Genomic DNA, 26,190 nt, shown 5'->3' on the forward strand with positions numbered 1-26,190 from the left:
CTCTTCAATGGTATTAGGGGTGACAATTGGGTGGATTGTGTTGGATTTGGTTTGTGTTGAGTTTCAATTCAATCCATCTAATCCGCCAATCCATTAATGATCCAGTTATATAAAATTAAATGGTTGGATTCAAACCAAATTCACTTTAACCCAATCTAATCCGCCCAAACCCATTAATCTTATATTTATAGACTTAAAAAACAAACTTTCTCTTTCTTAACAAATAAGTTGGTTGTAGCTTGGTGGTTATTGTAGTTATTATTTACATAAGTGGTGAAGGTTCAAATCATATTACATGCATGTTATTTTTACTCAAGCGGCAAAGCCATTTGACTATGTTCGGATTCTGTGTTTGACCGAACCACTTAAACCACTTGGATTCAAGGGTGGTTGAACTGTTTAAATCTGGATCAACCCAGTCAGACCGGACCAGACTATATCAGGTTTGTGCACAGGTTCGGGAGTGGACCGGCTGACCGAACCGGGTCAATGTAGCTAAATCGGGTTGATAAAGATTCAAGTGGGATCGTGTGGATATTGGTCGAATGGACGGTCCAGATCGGGCAAAGCACACAGAGGTCGAATCATCCCGCCCAAAACCATTTTGGATTCTAATCGACTTGTACCGGGTCGGGTCGGAGTGTGTGAATATTGGTTGAACCAGACAGCCCAAATCAGACAGAGCAAACAGCACCGGACCATCCCACCCGGGATCTATTTCGGATTTGGGTCAACCCAAATCAGTATATGCTAGATCGGGTCAGACCGTGTTGAATTGGTCCAGACTCAAGTCAAATTGATTTGAATTTATGTTGGGTGAAGTGTATTGATTCAAGACAAACCTAAATTTAGTCAATTATTAATAGAAAATTAATGCATTAATTATAAATTATTTAATTCAAATCAAGAAAATTAAAAAAAATGCTAAGGAATTAATACTTATATGTCCATAATGGTTAGCCCAATGGTTATTCACAAATCAACCCATTTAAATGGGTGAATTGGGTAATGGGTTGATCACACAACCCGCCATGTAAATGGGTAGGTTGAGTGGGTTAGATACCGGGTGGGTTGGGCGAGTTCAGCAGGTTGGGTAAAACATTGCCACCCCTAGTATCTACATCCATGGTTAAATTACAGTCATTTAAATCAATTCTTATTACTTCCACTCAAATCATTATAATTATGGGTTCAACTATGATATGGAAAAGATATTCCATACCATATATTTCCTGCATCATAGATTTTCCCTATAATTGTTAGTCTGCCCTTAGTTTTATTTTTTAGCCCCTTTGAACTTAGGGATTTTTACAGTTCAATCTACTCCTATAAATCTAGAACTCCACTTTAAGGGTGGACTGAATCTTGACCATAGATTGATGCCAAATTTATAGGCAAGATGCGATTTATAAGGGGGCTACTAATAGACTACGAGGGGCTGCAAATGAGATGGATTGCAGTACAAAAATCCCTTGTATGAACTTGTTGTAACAGATAATTTTTTTCTGATTAACAGTTTGCACGTGAGAAACCTAAGTTAAATTGGCCAAGTTCAACAATTTCTGTTGATTGAAATCTTGTGGAAACGGATTGATGAAGTTAAGGATGATTTGACAACTTCAAATTGAGCACTGTGTAGTATTAAGGAGCTTCCATATGAGTGATCCTGCTCTGCCCTAGGGCCATATAATGTGGCCACATCAATAATAACCCAAGAACCGTCTAAAACGCATATATACTTAGAAAGGGCCTTTAATTTCCCCATTGATCTCTCCATCTGGGGGTATTGAAAGAGGTTGATTGCTTGTTTTAGTAGTTCCCTTTCGTCAATAAACATGCAAAAAGTAACGTTAAAGTATGGTTTTCAAAATCGGACCGAACTAGAGGGTTGGATTGAAAAAACCGAGAACCGATCAGGTGACTAGTTCTGTTTTTCCTCAAAATCGGAATTTTGTCAAAAAAACATTGATTTGGTTAACAAACTGCTGACCCGGGCGGTTGAACCACTCAAATCGTTCAACAGTTTTGATTGTTTTTTATTTTTTTTTTAATTTTTCAGAATGGGACATCCTTTTGGTTCAAATGGTCAGACCATTTGACCCAGGAACCGGACCCCTGACCGGTTCATTGTCCAGTTCAATTTTAAAAACCTTGCGTTAAAGGGACTTTTTGATAACCGTTGAAGCAACTAAACTAAATGATTTATTGTTTAATTTGACTTTTAGTGAATAATGACTAAGTAGATGATCAATTAATTAAATTCTTTGAGACAAAGTTTTAAAAACCGACCCGGAAACGGAATTGTTGTGGCCACTGGTTTTTGGGCCAGAGGTTTTACCATCCGGGTCAAACAATTTAGATGGTTTATATTATTAGGGAAAATGTTGGTACTAGTCTCTTATAGTTTTTATGAGAAAGAGGATGTGGCTATCGGCTGAGAAAGAAAGAAAAAAGAAGAAAAGAAATGAAGAAGAAAAAAAAGAAAAAGCAAAGGAAGGAGGGAAAGAGGGAAGGAAGGAAGAAGAAGGAAGAGGAAGAGGAGGATTCAACCTTCACCGGCGATGATGATGGCAATAGCAACGACGACTATGGTGACAAACTAACAATAGAAACGCAGATCTGACATCTAATTTATCTCAAGTCTCCAACCTATGCAATCTTCTTCTTCTTCTTCTTCTTCTTCTTCTCTGTTGTATCTAGATCCCAGATCAGATATCGTTTTTGTCTCAAATCTAAGATCGTTTTTCTCTCTTTTTGTTGTACCCGTGAACCACTGTCTGAGATAGATGGGTTGACGATTCAATCGCCCAGGTCAGCCATTCTCTGACAAGTCAATGGGATTTGGCCCATGAATGGGTTAAGCATGAAGTAGAATCAATTTCCTGGATGGTTTTCGGGCTGAACGGTCCAACCATCCGAGTCAACAATGGTTCAAAAACACTACTTTGAGCTCTGAATGGGTCAGGTTTAATTTGGGATAGGTGGACCAGTCCCAAATCAATTCTTAATCGGGATATCAAGCCTGACCCGGTTATCTATAATTACCAATTACATTGACAACTTGGAACTTTATTTTTTGATAATATAACTTCAATAAAAATGATAACATGTAATAAACTGCTTATATGTTGATAAAACAAAGTGCTTTTATCCTCTTAGATATAAAATACAATAAAAATTACACAAAAAAAAAAACAAAAGACCTTTAATTTATATATTATTAACTATACATTCTTGTTTTCTTCCTAAATAAAACCATATATTCTAGTTTGGTTCTTAATAGGTTTAGAACAATAATAACCGGCCAGTCCAACCCAATTATTAATCAGGACAAAAACCACAATACGATTCAATCAGTTCAGTTTTATGGGGTAGACCTGACCCATTGACATCTATATCTATAGTACTATTAAAAGTGCCCATGATAGTGTGGAACTTTTATTTGACTAAAATACTCCAATTTTTGAATTTGGTCCCTCTCTAATTCAAGTGCAGAAATATGTAATTTGAGCAACCATTTTTCTCCCCATTCAAATGCCTTTCATTAAATCTTATATTTAAGGTATTAATTTCCATTAACATCCATTGAATTCTTTTCTTAACTAGAACAATTCTATATATGATTTATGAATTTGGTTTCACTATAATTGTGAGGGCACCAAGTGTAATTTGAACTATTACATTTCTCTTCATTCAATTCCCTCTCATTATATCTTATATATTTAGGGCATTAACTCTCATTATTTCATTGAATCCTATATTAATTAACTATATTAAGGAAAAATAAGTGTGACAAAGAATAATTGTTTTTTGTTGATTATAGGAGTAAATACAATTTTAAAACTAACCCAAAATTGGAGTTATTTTCCAGTTTGATGGTGAGTCAATAATTCAACCTTATTATTAAATAATAATAGTTAAAAAGATAAAAACACACAAAGGTATAAAAACAGAAAAAAAAATTATAGAAAGAATTTAGACATATCTCTAACATTATATATTCATCATATTAAGCAAAAATAAGTGACAAATAAAAATTATTTTTATAGACATAGAAATATAAAAAAAATTTTAGAAACATATTATTTACTATTCTCATAATCTTTGAAAAAGTAAAACTACTATATAGTTAAAACTAGAGGCCGGTACTTATCTACTCAATTAGTTAAACTACACGGGAAAATTCTGTGGAAGTATTTCCCAGATAGCGAGCCAGAATTCACCCCACCTTCACCTTTCTCCCTTCGCCAAGCCAAAACTGAAAATTGCTTGCTGTTATTTTGTCATTCTTCCACCAGATATTATCAGGTCAGTTAATTTCGATTCTTTCTTTTCTACAGAAGTATATAAGACAGCATATATAATCGAAACAAGTAAATTAGTAATATTTATTTAATATGAGACATAATCAACTTGAATCATATATAAAAATGCTGTAATATTTAAGACCCAGTTTAGATAATTAAAGCAATGTGATATAAATTAGGAAATATTGCATTTTTAAAATGAGACTACTTGTGATGTCCCATTTGTTAATTAGGAACACGTCGCCCTTAAGCTTGCTGGGAATATACATATATATATAATTCAACTACCTATACGTTTATATTTATAATTTAATTTGCATACGACGTAAGTGCATGCATGAATTACAGCGTAGGTTGCAGTTCTTTAATACATGGCACTGATGGCAGATGGAGTGAGTTGGCCCAACCAACCATTTTATTGACAAACATATGTATGTCAATATATATATATAGCTTTTTTTGCTTCTTAGTCTCTTCTTCTCTGCACCAAAATAATAGGAACCGCTTTTGTTTTCAATCATGAGTGATCCAATTAGTATGCTTTTGAAAATAGCAAAGGAGGAAAGCTAGAACTATAAGCTTTATATATATAGAGAGAGAGAGAGAGAGAGTGAGAGAGAGTGAGAGAGAGGGAGAGATCAAGTTACATTTCTTTAATTTGTTGCGTTTGAGTCCAACCACACCCAGTCGGTATAGTTAGGTGTGTTGACATCGACCAGTTGTGCAATGGCACAGCTAGGCGTACGTGGTGCTTTAACTTTTATTTAGGTACGTACAGAGACGTAGTACGTCCTGCTTCATTGTTTGACATATAGCTAACAAAAACTGAGACCGGATCTGCTCCTCACATGCACATTGTACCATGCATTGGCGGTGAATATTAGTTATTATTCACGGGAGATGTTCCCAATGCACGGTGGATGTGCATGTGAGGCGCCTATTTGTGAAGAACAGATCCCGTCTTACTTGCAAACCCTGCCTGATTCATCAGCTCAATATTCTCAAACTGATCACACTATTATTTATTTAAGATTTGAAGTATCACATCAGCCATTCAAATTAGAAACAAAAAGAATCTAGCTAATAGTGGAAGCAATTAATATTGTCTGGTTTCATGATTAATTTAGCTCTACTTCCTCTCCCAGTACTCTTGCTTCATTCAAACAAACCAAAGGACATACACATGGAGGACAACGTAACAGAAGCAATCACATTTCAAAAAAGAGGGTTTAATCAAGAATTGATTAGCCAAAAACAACAATTAATATATGATTGGAGACTCTTGGACACTTGGGTTTTCCTGAGTGGTTTTAACTAACTTTTAACAAGATTTTTATGTATAAAAGCCATGATCTCTGTGGCTTCCAATTGGGTTTTAGGAATCTTCTTTTGTTCCTTCACGTCATTGCTAATAAAGCTCAGGTACTCTTATTTTATGGGCATCTTTGGTCATCCAAAGATTATTGTATTTGTACTTCGATTTGATACCTCCTGCAGGCTTCAGACACCAAATAAATATATTGCACCCTTTCTAAAGAATATCCCTGTATCTTAATTTGACTGTGAGTTTGGACTATTACGATATATATTTGATAATTAATGCTTGTACTATGCATTTGTATATATATATATATATAATGTGGTAGTACAAACTACAAAGGCTGCCTACTTACACCCTATATTATTAATACTTGCTAAATTATAAACCGAACCTTCAAAACTATAGGTTTAAAAAAGCAATTAACAATTGTCAACAGTTGATGTTCCATCTATTTGAATCAAGACCGTCCATTTGATTGGACCAAGTGGCATCCGATTAGTAAATCAAATCTACTTTATCTAGCTAACAAGCCGATTAACAGCCCCTCTCCCCACCATCAACGGACACAAATTTTGGATAGTCCTTTATAAGAGATGGATTAATTGTCCAAAAGTTTTTCTCTTTATTTCCTTTCGTTTTGTCAAGTTTATGATATTGCAAAAATGAATATTTGTGATACATTATATCTCAATTTCAACCAATCAGATTAAAACATTCCACTAAAGCCTCCGCCATCAACAATTATCAACCATCCTTCCTTCCCTACTCTATCAGTAGAAAAAATTAAAAAAAAAAAAAAATATATATATATATATATATATATATATAGTTTGGTGATAAGATAAACCTCTACAAATTGGAGGGACGTACGCCATGTTTGGAAGTGTTTAAATTAAAAGCAAGTCTTTTTAAAATCAAGTGCTTATTTGAATAAGCACTTATTTGTATTTGTCATCCAATTTTTTTAATTGCTTATTTTAAAACATAAGCGCTTATTTCATATTAGACATTTGGTAGTATTTTTCTCCAATAAACACTTAAATAAGCATTTGTGACTATTTTGTCTTTTATTTTTTTTTTAATTTTCAAAATATACCCTTATGAAAGTATTTTTATTAAATTACTTTTATAAAAACACTATTATGAAGGTACTTTTATGAAAATACTTTTATAAAAGTACTTTTATGAAAATACTTTTATAAAATTCAACTAGGGGTAATTTATAAGTGGCATTTTAAAATTCAACTAGAAATAATTTTGGCAGAAAAAAAGTTGAATAAGTGCTTACTGTATAAACACTTAAAAAAAAGTTGGAAATTCAGAATTAAAAAATAAACCCTTATTTTTAACATAAACACTTATTTTTAAGTACTCCCAAACATGGCCATAGTTTCGAAAGTTTGTGATCAAGACTTTTTAGTACATGATGAAGACACCCACGACATACATGAATCTTTTAGTAATGTGTTAAAAAAATGCAGGAAAGAGGAAACCTCTAGCTACATACAAGCAGCGCACTGAAGGTTGAAGAAAAAAAAAAGTAGACTGATTGTATTTGTGACTAATAATAAAACCCAACAACTTTGACACTTAGCTACAACATCTATTATTATTAATTTGATCGTATTTTTCTCATTTCAACGTTAGTTACACATCGAAAGCTTCCTCCTGTTTCCCCTTCTGAAGAAGACTACGTGCCACCATTAAGGGTCAATTCCTTCTAAAATTGAAGGATACTATGACATTAATTTGGACTCAAGGGTCCTCAATTTGAGATTTTAACAACAAATTGACAAAGAGTAGAAATTAATTAAAATAAGTTTGCTATGGATCTCAGTAAATTAATTATTTCACCAAGGAAGGTCGCAACTCCACTTGTATCTTCACAATGATTTACCAATGTATGACCTACGCTGGTATTGTATTTTTCTCAACTGTTATAGCCAACATCATACGCTTTCTAAATATTTCTTTGTTAAAATTTTTAATTTTATATATATATAACACGGGCAATTAATTAAAATTGCGAGCATCTGTACCGCACCAATTCATTGTTTAAGCTACCAACTACTACACTAGTTTTTCTTTTTTTCTTTTTTTTTTTGAGAGAGAGAGAGAGAAAGAGTGTTTTTTTCTTATGAAAATTTGAGAGGGGCCTCTACTCGCATTAGCAATGACACCACCACATCAAGTTTTCAAGATAGAAAATGGGAATTATAGTTTAATCACCGAATTAGTCAAACACATAGATGTCAAACCATATTAATTAAGTAGTTTATTTGCTTTATTTTTCTTTTGTTACTGGTCAAATACGAGGTTAAGTCATTTTTATTTTTTACAGAGAAGCAGAAGTAGGGCTGTAATCAGGTTGGATTAGAGTCAGATTCAATTATTGAAGTTCTAAATCCGGCATCTGATTCTGCTTTGTATTATAGAATCTATAATCAGATTTGGATTTTTATTGAATCGGATGGGACCAAATCTGCATCCATTCCTATTAAACGGATACACATTTTAACATTCAAATCCGATATAATCCAATCAAATGTCAGATTGTTATCGGATTTTTGGAGTCTGCTGACAGCACTAAGTAAAATGATTGATCAACATTAAAATAACCTTAATTTTGAAATTGATTTATACTGAGGTGGTTAATCAATCCGTCTGTCTGATATTTGGAGTTGCATTCAGGAGTAACATCTGTATTTAAATAAACTTCAACCATTTTTCGATATTGGGTTCCTTGTTTCAAGTTCAACTTATCTGCTATTGTTACATTTACCACCCAAGATATACATATCTTTGGGAATTTGTGTTCTCCGAGGCAGTTGTTCTCCTTCAAATTTAGTATTTTAAGCTTGAAGCATGGAACTGAATTGCCATACTTTTTTATTTTTCTTATTAACTGCACATGTTTGTTTCCAGAACATCCACTATAACCATTGATCAGGTTCTGAAATAGTGAAGGCACTCTGATTCTTTTGAAAGTGCATCTGTTGCTCCCAAAATCTAAGAAACCATAACTGTAACAGTTGAAAACCGTGCTAGAAAACAAATATTAGTGCTCAGAGTTTGACCTTTTCTGCCAAATTTGCAAGTATTTAAAAAATATCCATAAATGAATCCATAACAACTAACAACGTTTTAAAAATTGACTCGGAAGTGGAACTGCTTTGGCCACCGGTTTAACTGTCCAATTCAAATGGATGGCCCATTTTAACTTAAAAAATAAAAATAACTAAAATAAAAAAAAAATGATCAAAAACTGTTGTCTGGGTCGAATGAGTTGACAGTTCAACAACCTAGGTCAACGGGAAGTTTTGAGATTTTAAAACATGTATGAATATGGGTAGGGTATGATATTAGACTAAATTCAACCTTCCCCCACCCACATATAATGAATTTACTAAAATACCTCTAATGCTAACAATTAACCTATTTATGAACTTATGTATTATGTGTTGAATTTAATAATGTTTTGAATCTTATATAAAAAATAATTGATAGTTCATGTATTTTCTACATATTTAAACCGTTAATGTTTGTTCATATTATTTTGTTTGGTGGCTAATGGATGCGTTGTGGAAAAAAGAAAGGGTAGAGAAAATGGGCTGGTTTGTAAAGTAGATCTACGAAAAGCCTATGACTTGGTTAATTGGGAAGTCCTAAAAATATTAGAAAGACTAGAATTTGGAGCTAGATGGAGGTCTTGGATTAAAGGATGTTTAAGTTCAGCTCATTACTCAATCTTAATCAATGGTACAACAAAGGACTTCTTCTCAGCTAGGAGAGGAATTAAGCAAGGTGATCCCCTATCCCCATTCTTATTTATCCTAGTGGCAGAAGTGTTAAGTAGAGTGGTGGCAAAAGCTAATGCTCAAAGCCTTATTAGAGGTTAGAGGGTAGGTAGAAATCAGGAGAATGTTACCCATCTCCAATTTTCATATGACACTATCTTTTTTTTATAAAGGAAATAATGAGGAAGTGGTGGAAAATTTGAAGGTGCTGCTGAATAATTTTGTGGGAGTGACAGGACTAAGGATAAATTATACCAAAAGTGGAATTGTAGGGGTTAATTTGGAGGAAGGAGAACTAATAAGATTTGCAGAGATCTTGGGGTGCGAGATCAGAAGCTGGCCTATTCGTTACTTAGGTCTACCCTTAAGAGGAAATCCCAAGTCAGTTGGGTTCTAAAAACCAGCTTTAGAAAGGTTTGATAGGAAGTTAGCCATTTGGAAGAGGAATTATATTTCTTTGGGTGGAAGAATAACCTTGATTAGAGCCACTCTGGCAAACCTCCCCACCTATTTCCTTTCAACCTTTAGAATCCCTTCTAAGGTAGCAAGGTGCTTAGAGAAGTATATGAGAGATTTCCTTTGGGACCTAGGAGAGCAAAGGAATGACCATTTGATTAAGTGGGAATAGGTTAGCAAACCTAAGGAACAAAGGGGGTTTAGGAATTGGGAACATCCCTTTTAAGAAACACAACTCTGATCTGTAAGTGGCTTTGGAGGTTTCCCTTTGAGGGCGACAGACTATGGCACAAAGTGATTGAGAGTATTCATGGGGTGGATGAAAATGGCTGAAATGCAAAAGTTTTCCCTCACAGTTCTTCATCTTCTCCTTGGAAAGTAATTCATGAAATCTACCCTACTTTCCTCAATTCCATCCGGTATGATGTGAGACAAAGTAATAAAATTTTGTTTTAAGAAGAACTATAGGTAGGGGAAATCCCACTTAAAGACTAATTTCCTAATCTCTTTGCGCTATCTTACCTCAAGGGGGAAGCTATATCCATGTCGGGAACACCATGTCCAAACGGTGTGAACTGAAATTTGGGATTTAGATGGGGACTAAGGGAAAATGAGTGTGAGTCTTTAATCCGATTGCTGGACCTCCCAGGGCAAATCCACTTGGACCCATCATTGGAAGACTCTAGAATTTGGGTAGGCTCTCAGATGACCTCTTTTCTTGCTCCTCTTTCTTCCAAGTACTTGCTTCCCCCAACCTCCTAAGTGGGGATTTCCCTGTGAAAAAAATTTGATGCAAGCCTATTCCCCCGAAGATCCAAGCCTTCGGCTAGGAAATATTCCTTAGTAAGGTAAACACTTCCAATATGTTGTAGAAAAGAAGGCCATACATTTGCCTTTCTCCTCATGTGTGCTCGTTGTGTAAGGAAAGTGGTGAGACCCTTTCTCATTTAATGATATCATGTTCTTTTGTGACTCGAATTTGAGAATTCTTTTGCACTCTCCTTGGTTGCAGGTGGGTTCCCCCTCAAGATGTGGCAATACTCTTCAACTATAAATTCTTGAGACAATAAAAGAAAAGAGGGATGGTAATGTGGCAAGCAACAAAAGCCCCATGTTTTGCTAAACCATTAGCTAGTCCATTTGCACTTCTTCTGATACATTTAAATTCAGCCTCAACCTCCTTTGCAATATTCTCCACTTCCTTAATCACATGTTTAAACGTCCATGGGGTATGATTGTTGTTTGCTGCCCATGAAATTACTACTTTTGATTCCCCTTCACTTCAACATGTTTGTATCCTACCTGTTTGCCTAGCTTTAACCCTTGTAGTAAACTGGTAATGTCAATAGTTCAACCTTCAATGAGTTTTTTGTGCCAATTGGTCATGAAACCATACCCAATATCCGCCTTTCAAAATTTCTTAATACTCCTATTCTTGAGATGCCCGGATTGCCAAAGGAGCTCCCATCAAAATTCAGTTTTACTTTATTGCCTTTTGGTGGTTTCCACTCCAGCCTTACTTTATCTCTTACTCTCGAAGAGTGTGCTACTTCGGACTATGTTCTTAGAATGTTTGTGATTGAGAAGACTTGAAAGCTGTCCAAGAGTTTTACCCAATGGACTACTTTCAGCTTGATACTATCAATAACTTCCTCTGTTCTACTTTTTTCCAATAAAATTTTGTTGTTCCTCTCTTCCCATATTACCCAGCAAATTGATGTTTTTGTTGCTTTCCACATTACCATTCCTCTTTTCTTTTGTTGTCTCAAGAATTCATGGTTGAAGAGTACTGCTACATCTTGAGGGGATACCCACTTGTAGCCAAAGAGAGTACAAAAGAATTCCCAAATTCGAGTCACAAAAGAACAAGATATCATTAAATGAGAAAGGGTCTCACCACTTTCCTTACACAACGAGCACACGTGAGAAAGGCAAATGTATGGCCTTCTTTTCTACAGCATATCGCAAGTGTTTACCTTACCAAGGAATATGATAAGGGGTATGGCTGTTATTTACCTTACCAAACAACAGTTATATCCCATGGATGTTTAAACATTTGATTAGGGAAGTGGAGAATATTGCAAAGAACGTTGAGGCTGAATTTAAATGAGTCCGAAGAAGTGCAAATGGGCTAACTAACAATTTAGCAAAACAGAGAGCATTGAGACAGCAATTATTCTGGGCTGCACTATAATGAGAGATAGAATAGAGTGATTAAGGGGGATCAATAGTCCCATCACCTAGTTGTATAAACTGTTTACAATCTGAATTTTAATAAAATACATGTTTACTAATAAAAAAAAATAACAAGACAATAGTTGTGGGGAGGGTGCAGATTAGGTGGTTTGGAGAGCTGGGGAGGGTTTAGAATTTACACAACCCTCCCCAAACCCACCACATTGTCATACCTAGAGATATTTCAATTAACCATTTGATAAAACCCTTAAATGCCCTTTGCTTACTATTTCTATCAACACTATCAAAAAAATATTTCAAATCAAATTCTTTTAAAACATTAGATCATACGTGGAGTTCAAAGCCAGTCAACTAATCTTGAAAATCCAATTGATATACAAAGGTTTCAACTAATCTAGGGCATGGTAGATGGAACTAATATATAGCCCATCAATGTTATATCCTATATCGGTCCAGCAATCTCTGTCCTTCAAGTGCTATATATCAAATCTAAGTCTCCTAACTGATGTACCAAGTAACCCAAAGACCCAGGCCTTCAAAGTGGGGTCTTGGTGAATCAATTTCAGCCATCCAAGAAACGAGATTTTAATCAATTTGAGCCAACCAAATAAATCAACCCCAAGAGCCTATACCATCCAAGTACCAGACCCCTGAAAGGCTGCTGTAGCCAACTCTCTATATCCTAGACCCAGCAGCCTACTGCATCGAATACATAACACCCTAAATAAAGTCTCCATAAAAGATGAGCAGAGCGATGCAACGGTACAACTACAATGCATTTCTATAATTCTATTATAAATCAAATATTCTCGACAGTGAAGAATACAGACCGTCTCATTCATCATTTACACTTTGTTATTGTCAAAACGCACCAAAGGACAGTGTGCTTCCACCGTCCACTGTACATGGCAGCCACCTGAATATTACTTCAACATGTCATCTCATCTCACTGATATCCGAGAGCTCTTCCCACAGGTTATATAAAAGGGGAAATGGAGAAAACTGTGAAAACAAGAAATGATTTAAAAAGGATAGCATATACATGCTACCCATAACTGAAAAGCTCACCATAAAAATAATCCCCTCAACTCTTGATAGTAACAGCAGCTTGGCTCTCGTAGAACAGGATGTACCCATGATCTGTGTTACTAGAATACTCCTGTGCTGACCCAAAGAACGTTTGAACAGCAGACTCATCCATCATCTCCACATTCTCATCATCAAAGAATAACCAGTGGTTGTGGCTCTTCACAAGGCTGACATAATGCCCATGGTTTGGTCCACTTCCAACATGGACAACAACCGCAAATAGTGAATACTCAGAATCTGCTTCTTCCACGGTATTACTCAGTTTCAGTTCTAATGGAAACACAACACGGTAAGATAGTTTCTTGTACCGGCCAAGTTGCTCAATATACTTGAAGCGTTTCAGATGGATAACCAAGATGTGAGGTGGCTTTTTTATCTTCATCCGCTTCTGTGCTTCCTGCAAACTGCATTAGAAAGTAACATAATCCAATATTGGTGGTCTGAAAACAATGAATGCAAGTGCATAGGACTTCTCTTTAAAAAAAATAAAATAAAATGTAGTTCTTCTTAACCATTCTGTACACAACAACCTGCATGAAAGCTGCAACGCAACCATCATTTGACAGGTCCTATTTAAATCTCCTAGGCCAAAAATTTTACTCGCATAGAGTGAGACACCAAGGATAACTCGATATGAACATTTTGTCCTAAAAGAGCTAGTAGGGAGAAACTACAAAGGGTGGATAAGAATTGCTAGCATGTGCTTAGCATCTAAAGTAGGTGGGGCAAAGAGTATATTCAATGGTAAATATTTTGTTTTAAGCAAAACAAATATAATAGAGAAAACCTAATTTCACATACTTTAATAGGGAGGATGCTCTTAATGCTATATTGCAACAAATAAGGATCAAAGCAGCAAAGAGCACCTGCAGCACTTGTCACAGAAGAATTTGTCCTCAGCATTCAAAGTCTCTGTAGAACTGAAATTTTTAAGACAGCTTGTGATTGAACTGTTCTGTTCTATGTCAAGGCTCAAGTCCAGAAAAGTTTCATCCCTTGCTGTTACCGTCTCACATCGTAGGCATCTCGTCTCATTAGTCAGTATACCCTGCATTTGTAAAGCCATCAACAACACAATTCTTTAAGAAAAAGCAAAAGAGAAACAGTTATCATGCATAAATTGGAGAACAGAGATCAGCTCAGTCAATTCACCTGAAAATTTTTGTGAACCCAGGTTACTAGCGGCTCCTTTTGAAAACCATTAGCCTGAGCACTCTTTAGCCCATTTGCAGTCTTCTCTGATGGTGATGAAGTTTGTGGAGAACTTCTTGCAGCATGAGACTCTTTCTCCAGTATATCAACAAGTTCATTTAGCAGAAAGTTCAGAAATTCATGTGCATCCTACAAGGAAAGCAAGATGTTTTGTCTCAAAGGTTAAATGAGATATGGAACCATGGAGTTATTTATACAACACCCAAACTACTCAATCACAACATACTCTTTCAAAAGAGATTTCCAAGAGATCCATCTATGAAGCATGTAATAATATGTTAAAGAAGAAAAAAGCATACAAATAAAAAGAAGCAATCAAAAAAGAAAACATGAATATAACTCTAAGATATTTCATTTTAAGTGCATTTATCTTCTCCACCAATTATTTGTCAGTGTGTACATCTGCCAAAAACAGTTTTATTTTCATAATAAAATAACAAATTTTGTTAAAATGAAAAAAAAAAAGTTACAGCTGGAGAGTGCTGAGACAGCACTCAGAATCAACCAAGAACCCTTAAATGCCAGCCCCAAACCCAGCAACTTATTTAATGATAGCAACAAGCATAAAAGCCAAGAAACAACTAATCTAAAACAAACTATTTTCAGCAACTGATTACTGACAAATCAATCAGTTTTCACAAAATAGCTTCATTCAATTCAGATTATTCATCTCTGCCCTTTATTGGTTTCTTGCATTCCCCAACTCATCAGTTCCCATAATTCACTACTCTCTTCCCTGGATTGTCCCATTACTAAAAGCTACACTTCCCCCACCCGAAGATGCTCTACCTCCTTGAACTCCTCACCCCCCAACACCAACATTCCCATTAACTTCATTTTCAATCTTAAACCCATCCCCTCTCCCTTCTCTTTGAAAAGGACCACTAATGTTCAATAGATCCCCAGGTTCACCTTGGATTTCTTCAACCTCTCCAAGACATTCTCTTTCTCTTTCAGTTTCAGAAATACTTCTGTTGAAAATTCCTCCCAAGATTTATTATAAGATCCAAAAAGGAAGTTAGTTGGGCTGGTTCAAATAAAAGAATAACTAATGCTTCTCTTAAACCCCTGAAAGAAAGGAACCAAGTCAATTTCAAAGAAGTCCAAGAAGGAGGTCTGGAGAGGAGACGTTGACCAAGATTGGAAGAAAAGATTTTGGTGTGGAAAGAGAGTTAATTGAAGACATCTTAAGGAAATCTATTGAGTCATCAGCAGAAGGAACAGTGTTAGAGGCAAGTATAAGTTTAACACTTAGTTTCAGCATACTCAACAACAAAGGATGGTAGATTGGTAATGGTACCCCCCCCCCCTATCTAGAGGTGCTCAAACTCAATTTTGACGGTTGCAGCCTTGGAAACCCAGGGCCCTCAGCAGTGGGAGGAGTTGTTAGAGACCATGAGGGCAGTATCATACTTGGTGTTTTAAAAGCACAAGGGCCAATTTGTGCCTGAGGCGCAAGGCACAAGTCGAAGCATGCGCCTTTTTGAAGCAAGGAGCAAAATTTAAAAAAATGCAAAAAAAAAAGAAATTCAAAAAATATTAAACATAATGTTAATAAAAAATATAAACTTAAATTTTAAAATAAATGTTTTAAAAACCTATTATCTAAAATTAAAATACATAAACATAACACGTAAAGCGTATTCAAATGAAAATTTAAAAATAAAAGCAAACATATAAAGCATTTTCAAGCATGTAAAACCCACAATCTCTTTTTTTTCTCAATTGCATTATTTCAAGTAGCTAATGTGATGCAAAACATATTGCCTTCTTGATTCTATGAGTCGCCTTTGTACCATGCCCCTCGAGGCAAGCCTGAACAAGTTCATGTTAGGGTCTTAAATTCTTATTTCCCACATAAAAAATAATGATTTTATAACTTTAATTGCCTTTTAAGAAGATATTTTATTAAAATGAATGAATGAATAACATTAGCAAATAAGGGGTTAGGCTCAAAAAAGAAACAAAAAGCTTAGAAAATTAAAAAGGTACACGCCTGGACTAAGGCACAAGGCGCATGAAAGGGGTGTGCCTAGGACCTAGGTGAGGCGCATACCCTAAAATGCGCCTTGCCTGTGCACCTAGGCACACCTTTTAAATCACTAGTCATACTAAGCTTTTCAGGCCCGATGGGACAGGAAAATTCTTCCAACGCTGAACTTTTGGCCTTGGTTCAGGATTTGAAGTTGTTAGTTAGGCAGGAGTTATGGAATGTGGAAGTTGAAGGTGACTGTCAAATGGTTTTACCCAGATGACAAGGCAAGAGCAAATTCCTTGGAAGTTCAGACCTTTAGTCAGAATGGTCAAGCTCTAAGTGCTGATTTGAACGCCTCATTCAAATGGGTGCCTAGAAATGCCAATATGTTGGCTGATTCTCTGGCTAAGGCCGGGTTGGGAAATCTTGTGTAATTTTGAGATGCCCAGGACCAGCTGCTATATGTGTAATTTGTAATCAGTACTGTTTTCGCTTTGTTGTATTTTATTTTTTCTCTGTTGTCATCTGTGGATGGCCTCTTGGGAGGCCCATCATTGTACACTTTTTTGTCTGTACTTTTCGTGTGCAATTTGGTTTTTGCTGAATATTTTCCCCTTCTTGCTTATCAAAAAAAATCTTTCTAGAGAAAAGGAGGTTGTGGGTAATAATGGCAGTGATTTAAAAGGTGCGCCTGAGGCACACCTAGGTGCACAAGCGAGGCACATTTTAGGGTTCTGGCTTCTTGTGTGGCAGTAAACATTTTTTTAAGGATTCCTAAAGTTTTGTTCATTTGTACAGATGTTTGTACAGTGAGCAGATATACTTGTATTTCTCCTTTGATTAATAAAATTTTACTTTACCTTTTCAAAAAAAAAGGTGCATGGCTGGTGCACCTAGGTGTGCACCTGATGCGCCTTCTGCCTCAGCCCAGGTGTGTGCCTTTTTAAATTTTTGTGCTTTTCTTTAACCTAGAGGCTGGGCTAGGGGCTCCCCCTATTTTCTATTGTTGTTCATTCATTCATCATAGTAAAATATTTTCTTAAAAGACAATTAAAATTATAAAATCATTATTTTTTAAGTGTGGATTAAGAATTTAAGACCCTAACATGGACTTGTTTGGGCTTGCCTTGAAGGGATTGATACAAAGGCGACTCGTAGAATCAGGAATGCAATATATTTTACACCACTAGCCATTTGAAATTTTGAAGTAATGCAATTTAGGAAAAAAAGGGATCGTGGGTTTTACATGCTTGAAAATGTTTTATATGTTTGATTTTATTTTTAAATTTTTCCTTTGAATACACTTTACATGTTATGTTTATGTATTTGGATCAAAGGAGGTGTCTGAGCCATCCCCAGAAAGTGGAGGTTCTAATAGGGGAAGCTGCAACTAGGGTGGCAGATTATGGGATTGGGTCGTTTGCTACTAAGATTCATAAAAGAAAAAGAAGCTACAGAACAAGACCTCTTAATGATAATGTTGAGAGTGAGTTGGAAGAGCAAGGAGAAGAGGCAAGAGAAGAAATGCAGAAGATGGTATAGATTTGTATGAAACTCATACAGTGAATAGTTCAGTTGAATTGGACATGGTGGTTAACAAAGAAGTGGAAGTTAGTAAGATCTTGGGGTTATCTTTCTAGGAGGGTGAGGAGTTTGCAAGTAAGTATATTAGAGAGTTCAAGGAGGATAGTCGCGAGGAAGAACTGTTAGGGGCAGAGGAGCTTCAAAAGAGTCTTAGTTCATCTATAGTTGAAGAAGATGTGGATAAAGAAGAAGATGAGAGGGGTGCAGACCAGACTTTTGAGAAGAATGCAGTGTTAGAATTGGAGAGAATTAATGCAAGTAATGAGAATTGACAGGATTTTTGCAAGACTGAAAACATAGTTGTCAAGGCGACTAGGCAAGGCTAGGCGACCATGGGGCACCCTAGTCGCCTAGGCGATGGAATCTGACATAAACTATTTTGTAAGTTTGAGAACTAGGTAGGGAGTAGAGTAGATTCAGCTGTTAAAAATAATAAGTGCAGGAAGCCAGTAACAAGGAAGGGAAGAAGAAGAAGAAGAAGAAGAAGAAGGGCGGAGCCCCTGTTTTTTCAAAAAAAAAAAAAAAAGCATTGAATCTGGGCTGGAAGAAGAAGTGAGAATAGGGGTGGAGACCCTGTTTTTTCAAAAAAAAAAAAAGTATTGAATCTGGGCTGGAAGAGGAGGAGGAGTATAGGGGCGGAGCCCCTGTTTTCTCGAAGAAAAAAAGAACTGAAGCTGGGCTGGAAGAGAAGAAGCCCCTGTTTTTTCGAAAAAAAAAGGAGCACTGAAGCTGGATTTAGGCGCCCGTCTAAGTCTCTGGATGGTCGCCTAGTATACAAAACTGTAGAAATAGTTAGTAAGCCACGAGTGTGGGGTTCCATACCCACACTCAGGCTCTAGTATGTGTGGTTCCATACCAACATCTAGTTGTTTTTAATTTCTTTTAAAATTGGGCCGGCTGGCCTTATCCTTATCCATATTATGTTTATCCTTTTTATGTTTTGTTTTATTATTAGAACTAGGATTTTATGTTTTATTTCCTATTCTTGTAAGGAACCAAAACTATAAATAAAAAAGTGTATGGGGCGGCAGAGATCATCAATCGAACCCCTTTCTTCTCTCTTCTCCTCTCTTCCCTTCTCTTCTTCTCCTCTACTCTTCTTTTCTTCCCTTTTCTTTTCTGAATTACAGTAGAACAGAAATCTACTTGCTTTATTCAAGTTGGTATCAGAGCAATTGACGAGAAAAACTAGGTTTTTCATGTAAGCCTGATCTGGTCGGCTACATGAGAATCCATTAGATCAAGGCTTCTGCAGAAGTTGCCTGGTTCTTGGAGGTTACTGGAGTGCTTAAGACTGCCCAAGAAAGATTCTTGGAGAATTACCCGGTGACCATGAAGAATCAGAGATCAGATTCGATCAAGGCTAGGGTTTCAAACCTAAGTGGACAATCAGAATTCTTTTTCTGAGAAAGAATTCAGGTTCGATCAAGGTTAGGGTTTCAAACCTAAGTGGACGATCAGAGTTCTTTTTTCTGAAGTGGATAATCAGGGTTTCAAACCAAAGAGTTCTTTTTCTGAGAAAAGTACAACCTTTAAGCTAATTCGACCTTAGATAGAAGTTATCAAGAATTCTTTTTAGCAGCAGCATAATAAATCTGCGAATACCTTGCTGTTTTTCAATATCTGAGAATACCTTGCTGTTGTCTCCTTGGCATTAAACCCTTCGATCTCTTTTTGAGGAATCAGGATCTGTTCTTTATTGATATTGAATTAGGGTTTTGGTTTTTACTGAAGTTACAGTTTTAAGAAGAAACTGCCGACTGAAATTAAGTTCTAGGCACCTATTCTTTGCTGAGATCAATTTCTGGACTGCTTTTCTCTCTCTCTAAGTGTTTCAGCAAAAAAAAAAATAGTCTTCTTCTTGGAGTTTTGTGACCTATTTGCAATCTACATAGTATGGAAAAAGTTGGAAGTGAGGTGAAAACACAAGGGGAAGGTTTTGAGACTGGTAACATGACTGAAAATTCGTTCCAGATTACAACTGTTAGGTTTGATGGAACAAATTACTTGGAGTGGGCCCAATCAGCAATGATGGCCATTGGGGGCAGAGGGAAATTAGGGTATGTAACCGGAGACACAAAAGAACCAGCCAAGGAGGATATATCTCATCCAAGATGGGTTCAAGAGAACTACTTGGTGATGACCTGGCTATGCAACTCTATACAGCCCCACATCAGCCGAAACTATCTCTGGGCAAAAACAGCCAAGGAGATTTGGGACAGCATGAACGAGACCTATTCCCAACCCCTCAATGTTGCTAGAGCTTATGAGCTGAAATGTAAGGTGAAAAACCTCAAGCAAGGAGAGGAGCCAGTCTCAGTATATTTTACTACTCTAAAATCCCTTTGGCATGAAATTGATCACTTGGAAACTATTGAATGGAAAAGCCAGAAGGACACAGCAACATATAGAAAACTGATTGAAACAAATAGGGTTTTTGAGTTCTTAGCCGGTCTAAATTCAGATTTTGATATTACAAGACAACAACTTCTCACTAGGGAGAGTGTGACTCTATCTCAGGCCTACTCATTAGTCCACAGTGAAGAGAGTAGGAGGAAGGTAATGCTATCTTTTCAGCCCACAGAAGAAGCCTTGGCAGCAACAAAATTCAAGGTTTGAGGGGAAAAGGAAAGGGAAGTTAAGGAGGACAAAAGAGATATTTTTTATGATCATTACAAGAAGCCCAAACACACTACGAACATCTGTTGGAAGTTGCATCCTCACCTAATGCCTGCTAAACTTAGAAACAAGAAGGGAAGTGCTAATACAGCAACTACTATTGACAGTACATCCTCTTCCAGCACAAGGACCACATCCTTGGATGCCTTAGCAGCTTCCAAGCTGCACTGACACAGCTAGAAAAAGAAGCTGGCATTTGTGGATCTACATCTCAGTTTTCAGCTACTACACCTGCTCAGCCTATTTCAGCCCTTGCACATACAGGTACAAGAGCTACTGCATATCATGCTTCTGTCCTAGGTAATACTAGACCTTTCTGGGTAATAGATTCAGGTGCTTTAGACCATATAACCAACTTATCTACTTTGTTTAGCACCTATTGTTTATCCTCTGGGAGAGACAAAGTTTCTATTGCTAATAGCTCCCTTGTACCAATTTCTAGCAAGGGAGGCATCAGATTGTCTGATGCCATCACCCTATCCTCAGTTTTGCATGTTCCCAAGCTTAGTGCTAACTTACTTTCAGTTAGTAGTATGACTAAAAATAAAAATTGTTCAATAACCTTTTTCCCTGATCGTTGTGTTTTTCAAGATCTGGAAACGAAGAAGGTGATTGGGATTGGCCATGAGATGAATGGAGTCTACCTGCTTGAACATTCACAGGGAGAGCAGAGTGAAGTAGGGAAATTGTTTGTCTCTCAGTCTTGTAGTAAGATTATGCTTTGGCACAACCACTTAGGTCATTTATCTTTTGGGTCTTTGAAAGGTCTTTTTCCAAACTTATTTGAGTCAGTAGAAGTGTCAAGTTTAAAGTGTGAAAGTTGTGAGCTTGCAAAACACAATAGATCATCTTATCCTTTGAGCAACCCTCCTTTTCAAATTGTGCATACCGATGTTTGGGGGCCATATCATACTCCCACCATGGGGGGTACAGTTATTTCTTATTATTTGTTGATGATTATACCCGCTTTTCATGGGTTTACCTTATGCACTCTCGAGATGAGGTCCCTTCTCTAACCCAGGCTTTCCACCAGATGGTTCTAACCTAGTTTGAAACCAAGATCAAAACTCTTAGATCTGATAATGCCAAGGAATACTTACCAAAACCCTTGGCATCCTGTCTCCTTAATCATGGGGTCATTCATCAGAGAACCTGTCCTCGTACACCTCAGCAAAACAGGGTTGCTGAGAGAAAAAAACAGGCATTTCTTAGAGGTAGCCAAAAGCATCATGCTCAACTCTAATGTTCCCATACACTTCTAGGGGGATGCAATCCGTACAGCCATGTACCTTATTAACAGGGTTCCTTCACGGGTTCTAAACATGCAAACCCCGTTCAATTTCCTATATCCAGATAAGGACCTATTCACTATTCCCCTCAAAACTTTTGGGTGTACTTGTTTTGTTCAAATCCTTGGACCTCATCGCTCCAAGTTTCATCCCAAAGCTACTAAATGTATTTTCCTTGGGTATGCACAAAATCAAAAGGGATATTGTTGTTATGAGCTTGTTTCAGGGAAGTGTTGTGTCCATGGATGTCACTTTTTTTTAGGATATGCCCTACTATCATAGGGCTTCTCCTCAGGGGGAGAATAGTGAGGAAGGGATTTCAGTTCCAGCCCCAAAAATTCCTTTATCTGTCCCAGTTACTAAGGGGGAGAGTTGTGAGGAGGGTTGTCAAAAATGCAGAGAGTTGAGGGTGTATCACAGAAAGTGGTGGAGGTAGGTTGATTCTCGTACTCAACAGCAATCCAGGTCAATTCCAACATCTTCTACAGTCCTAGATCCAGACACTACTACTGCTCCCACTATTGATCCCACTACTACAAATGTTCAGCCTCCACCGTCAGATGACCTTGATCTTCCAATTGCTATTCTTAAAGGGAAGCGCCGTTGCACCTCATCCACTGCCCATTGCATCTCCAAGTTCCTTTCCTATATTTGTCTCTCAGAATCCTACAGATCTTAATTGGCATCTATTGCTGCTATTCCTATACCCAGAAAAGTACAAGAAGCCCTTTTGATACCTGAATGGAAGGAAGCAATGCAAGTAGAGATGGATGCCCTTGTCAAGAACAATACATGGGAACTAGTTAACCAACTTGAAGGGAAGAAATATGTTGGATGCAGATGGATGTTTTCTGTGAAATATAATGCTGATGGTACTGTAGAGAGGTATAAGGCTAGATTGGTTGCAAAAGGATTCACACAAACTTATGGCATAGACTATAGAGAAACATTTGCACCTATTGCAAAAATGAACACTATCAAAGTTCTATCCATTGCTGCAAACTTCTCATGGCCACTATTTCAACTGGATGTTAAGAATACCTTCCTCAACGGAGACTTGCAAGAAGAAGTATACATGGAATTACCCCTGGCTTTTATAGTACAGAAGCAGGAAATAAAGTTTGCCTTTTGAAGAAGGCCTTGTACGGGCTGAAACAATCTCCAAGAGCTTGGTTTGATAGGTTTAGACTAGCTTTGGACAAATTTGGATAGATACAAGCTCAGTCAGATCACACTCTCTTCTTTAAGAAGACAGATCATTTCCTAACTCTACTTGCAGTCTATGTAGATGACATTGTGATAATAGGGAGTGACATTAGTGAAATTGAAACTCTTAAACAGCATCTTCACAAAGAATTTGAAGTGAAAGACCTAGGGAAATTACACTATTTCCTAGGAATTGAGATAGCTCGATCTAAGAATGGCATTTTTATCTCTCAAAGGAAGTATGTTCTAGACTTATTGGAAGAAGCTGGAAAGTTAGGAGTAAAACATGCTGACACTCCTATTGAGCTTAACCATAAAATAAGTGCAAAAAGTGGAGAACTTCTTGAGAACAGGGCTATGTACCAAAGGCTGGTTGGGAAACTTCTTTATCTCAACCTAACTCAGACAGATATTTCTTATGTTGTCAGTGTTGTCAGTCAATACATGCATTCTCCTAGGACCACCCACCTCCTTGCAGTAGAAATGATTCTTTCTTACTTAAAGAGGTGTCCAGGGAGAGGTATACTCTTCAAGAATAATGGTCACATGAAAATATAAGTGTATACAGATGCGGATTGGGCTAGATGTGTTAATGACAGGAGGTCCACCTCTGGATATTGTGCATTTGTAGGGGGGAATCTTGTTTCCTGGAGAAGCAAGAAACAGAATGTTGTTGCTCGCTCCAGTGTAGAAGTAGAATACAGATCCATGGCCAATGGTGTTGCAGAAGTGTTATGGCTGAGATCATTGTTTAATGAGTTGGAAATTGATTATGAGAAGCCTCTAATGCTGTATTGCAATAATCAAGCTGCAATTAATATTGCCCACAACCCAATACAGCATGACAGGACTAAGCAAATCGAGGTTGACAGACATTTTATCGAGAGCGAGTCACATCTCAAGTATGCCTTCCTTGCATTGCCTCAGACATGTAGTTAACTGATCTTTTCACCAAAGCAGTCACAAAAATCAAATTGGAGACAGATTTACGCAAGTTGGGCATGACAAATATCTACTCCCAACTTGAGGGGGAGTGTAGAAATAGTTAGTAAGCCACGAGCTTGGGGTTCCATACCCACACTCAAGCTCTAGTATGTGTGGTTCCATACCCACCATACCCACATCTAGTTGTTTTTAATTTCTTTTAAAATTGGGCCGGCTGGCCTTATCCTTATCCATGTTATGTTTATCCTTTTTAAGTTTTGTTTTATTATTAGGACTAGGACTTTATGTTTTGTTTCCTATTCTTGTAAGGAACCAAAACTATAAATAAAAAAGTGTATGGGGCGGCAGGGATCATCAACTGAACCCCTTTCTTCCCCTTTCTTCTTTCTTCTCTCTTCTCTCTTCTCTCTTCTCTCTTCTCTCTTCTCTCTTCTCTTCTCTTCTTCTTCTTCTCCTCTACTCTTCTTTTCTTTCCTTCTCTTTTCTGAATTACAGTAGAACAGAAATCTACTTGCTTTATTCAGGTAAAACTATGGGCGTTTGGGTGAGGCGACACTGTAAAACCGCCTAGTCGCTTAGGCATCACCTTGACAACTATGACTGAAAGGAGGCCTTTTTGGGATGTGTCCCATCAAAAAGGTGAAAAAATCAAAGAAGTAGCACCAGAAGTGAAGCTCCCACTCAAGCACTGGAAAGAGCCAAGTAATGAAGTTGGTCTTTTTGTTTCAGTGGAGTTTGGTAATGTCTAAAGGTTGGTTATGTTAAGTTTACTAGTGTGAGGCTGTAATTTTTGTAAGGTTTGTTTGGGGCTGAGTGGAAATATTATCCCTAAGTTTCAGAGTTGTAGGTAGTCCATAGTGTTTGGAATTGTATGCAGTGTTGGGTGGAGTTTGTTATGTCATATTTTTGCTTCTCTCCAGTGACTGTTGGTCACCTTTCTTGTACTTTCTTTTTTTCTTTAATAATTTTTTATTTTATCTTCAAAAAAAAGAATAGATCCAGAGGTCCACCTTGGGCGTCTTTAATGGAAAATCTCTTCCAACTCCAGAAATATTTCTCTTGCAAATTCCTCCCCACCTAAAGAAGAAAAACCCAATTTCTGAATCATTTGAACTCCTGTATCCACCACTATTTTCAAATCAATTTTCCTCTTGACCTGAACAACCTCATTAAATGGAAAATCTTCATCCTCTATGCCTTCCCGCTCCCTATCTTTCTCATGAATTTTGCTCCTCCAGTGCAATTTATAGTCATAGGTCCAATGAAAGAAATTGTGCAAAACATATGTGATAACCCAATTGTCTTACTCTGTTAACCCCAATGGTAAGCTGAATGCAAGTAATCATGTCATAGAAGACAAGAATAACAATCAGATCAGCAAGCACAATACATCACTTGATCTAATGATCATCAATCAATTTGTCCTCTTCTACTAGGCCAGCCCTTGAATTCTTGAGCCAAAACAAAACCACTCAACCCCAATTTTCCAAATAAAGACACTCATTAGGAGTTAAAAAGGTGGCCTAACATTTCTTGAACTTACAAAGCTAAAGTACTTAATTAGAGAATTCAAATCATTGATAAGTAGCATAGTATCTAAATAATCTAGACTTGTTGAGTGAACCTTTTCTGTTGCCCAAATCATATGGATAGGGGAACCTATATTATGTGTACTAATTTATAAAGAGACAAATCTCATTTGGGATGACAGAACTGGGGACTAATTTTAAATATTTATGTTTTCTAATTCTGTTTTCTGTTAGATAGACAGCTTTAAGCTGCTACTCACTTCTTTTTTCCTCGGCATTAATAAATATAATCAGACTCACTAATAAAGTTACCTATATTAATATATTATTTGTACAATTGCATTAAAGGGGCAATATATATGACCGAAACCTATATGCATAAATAATAAAATATGCATCTAGAATTCTCTGGCTTAAATTTGAATCAAATTCTAGATATAATATTGAACAGAGTGGGATGGCAGAACAGGATTCATGTTAGCCAACTACATAGGATCTGCTTGTTTGTACTGAAATTTTATTTGTACTAGTACAAATGCATGGAAATGTCAACGAGAAGAGAACAAATCGTGGTTTGCTTTGCTTAGGTTTACTTTGCTTCAGGT

At 36.8% G+C, this 26,190-nt stretch overlaps 1 protein-coding gene across 1 annotated transcript in view; it reads right to left on the bottom strand.

The window, feature by feature from the left end:
• Positions 1-12,833: 12,833 nt before the first annotated feature.
• LOC104605993 (ubiquitin carboxyl-terminal hydrolase 3) overlaps positions 12,834-26,190 on the bottom strand; it is a 31,010-nt gene continuing 17,653 nt past the window's right edge. The window contains exons 4-6 of the mRNA XM_010270976.3: positions 14,319-14,507; positions 14,033-14,214; positions 12,834-13,570 (exon numbers count right to left, since the gene is read on the bottom strand). Coding sequence (XP_010269278.1) covers positions 13,162-13,570; positions 14,033-14,214; positions 14,319-14,507 — 780 coding nt within the window. The 3' untranslated portion in view covers positions 12,834-13,161. The remainder of the gene's footprint in view (positions 13,571-14,032; positions 14,215-14,318; positions 14,508-26,190) is intronic.

The sequence above is a fragment of the Nelumbo nucifera genome, chromosome 1 (genome assembly GCF_055504915.1).
Source record: "Nelumbo nucifera cultivar China Antique chromosome 1, China Antique-T2T, whole genome shotgun sequence".
NCBI lineage: Eukaryota > Viridiplantae > Streptophyta > Magnoliopsida > Proteales > Nelumbonaceae > Nelumbo > Nelumbo nucifera.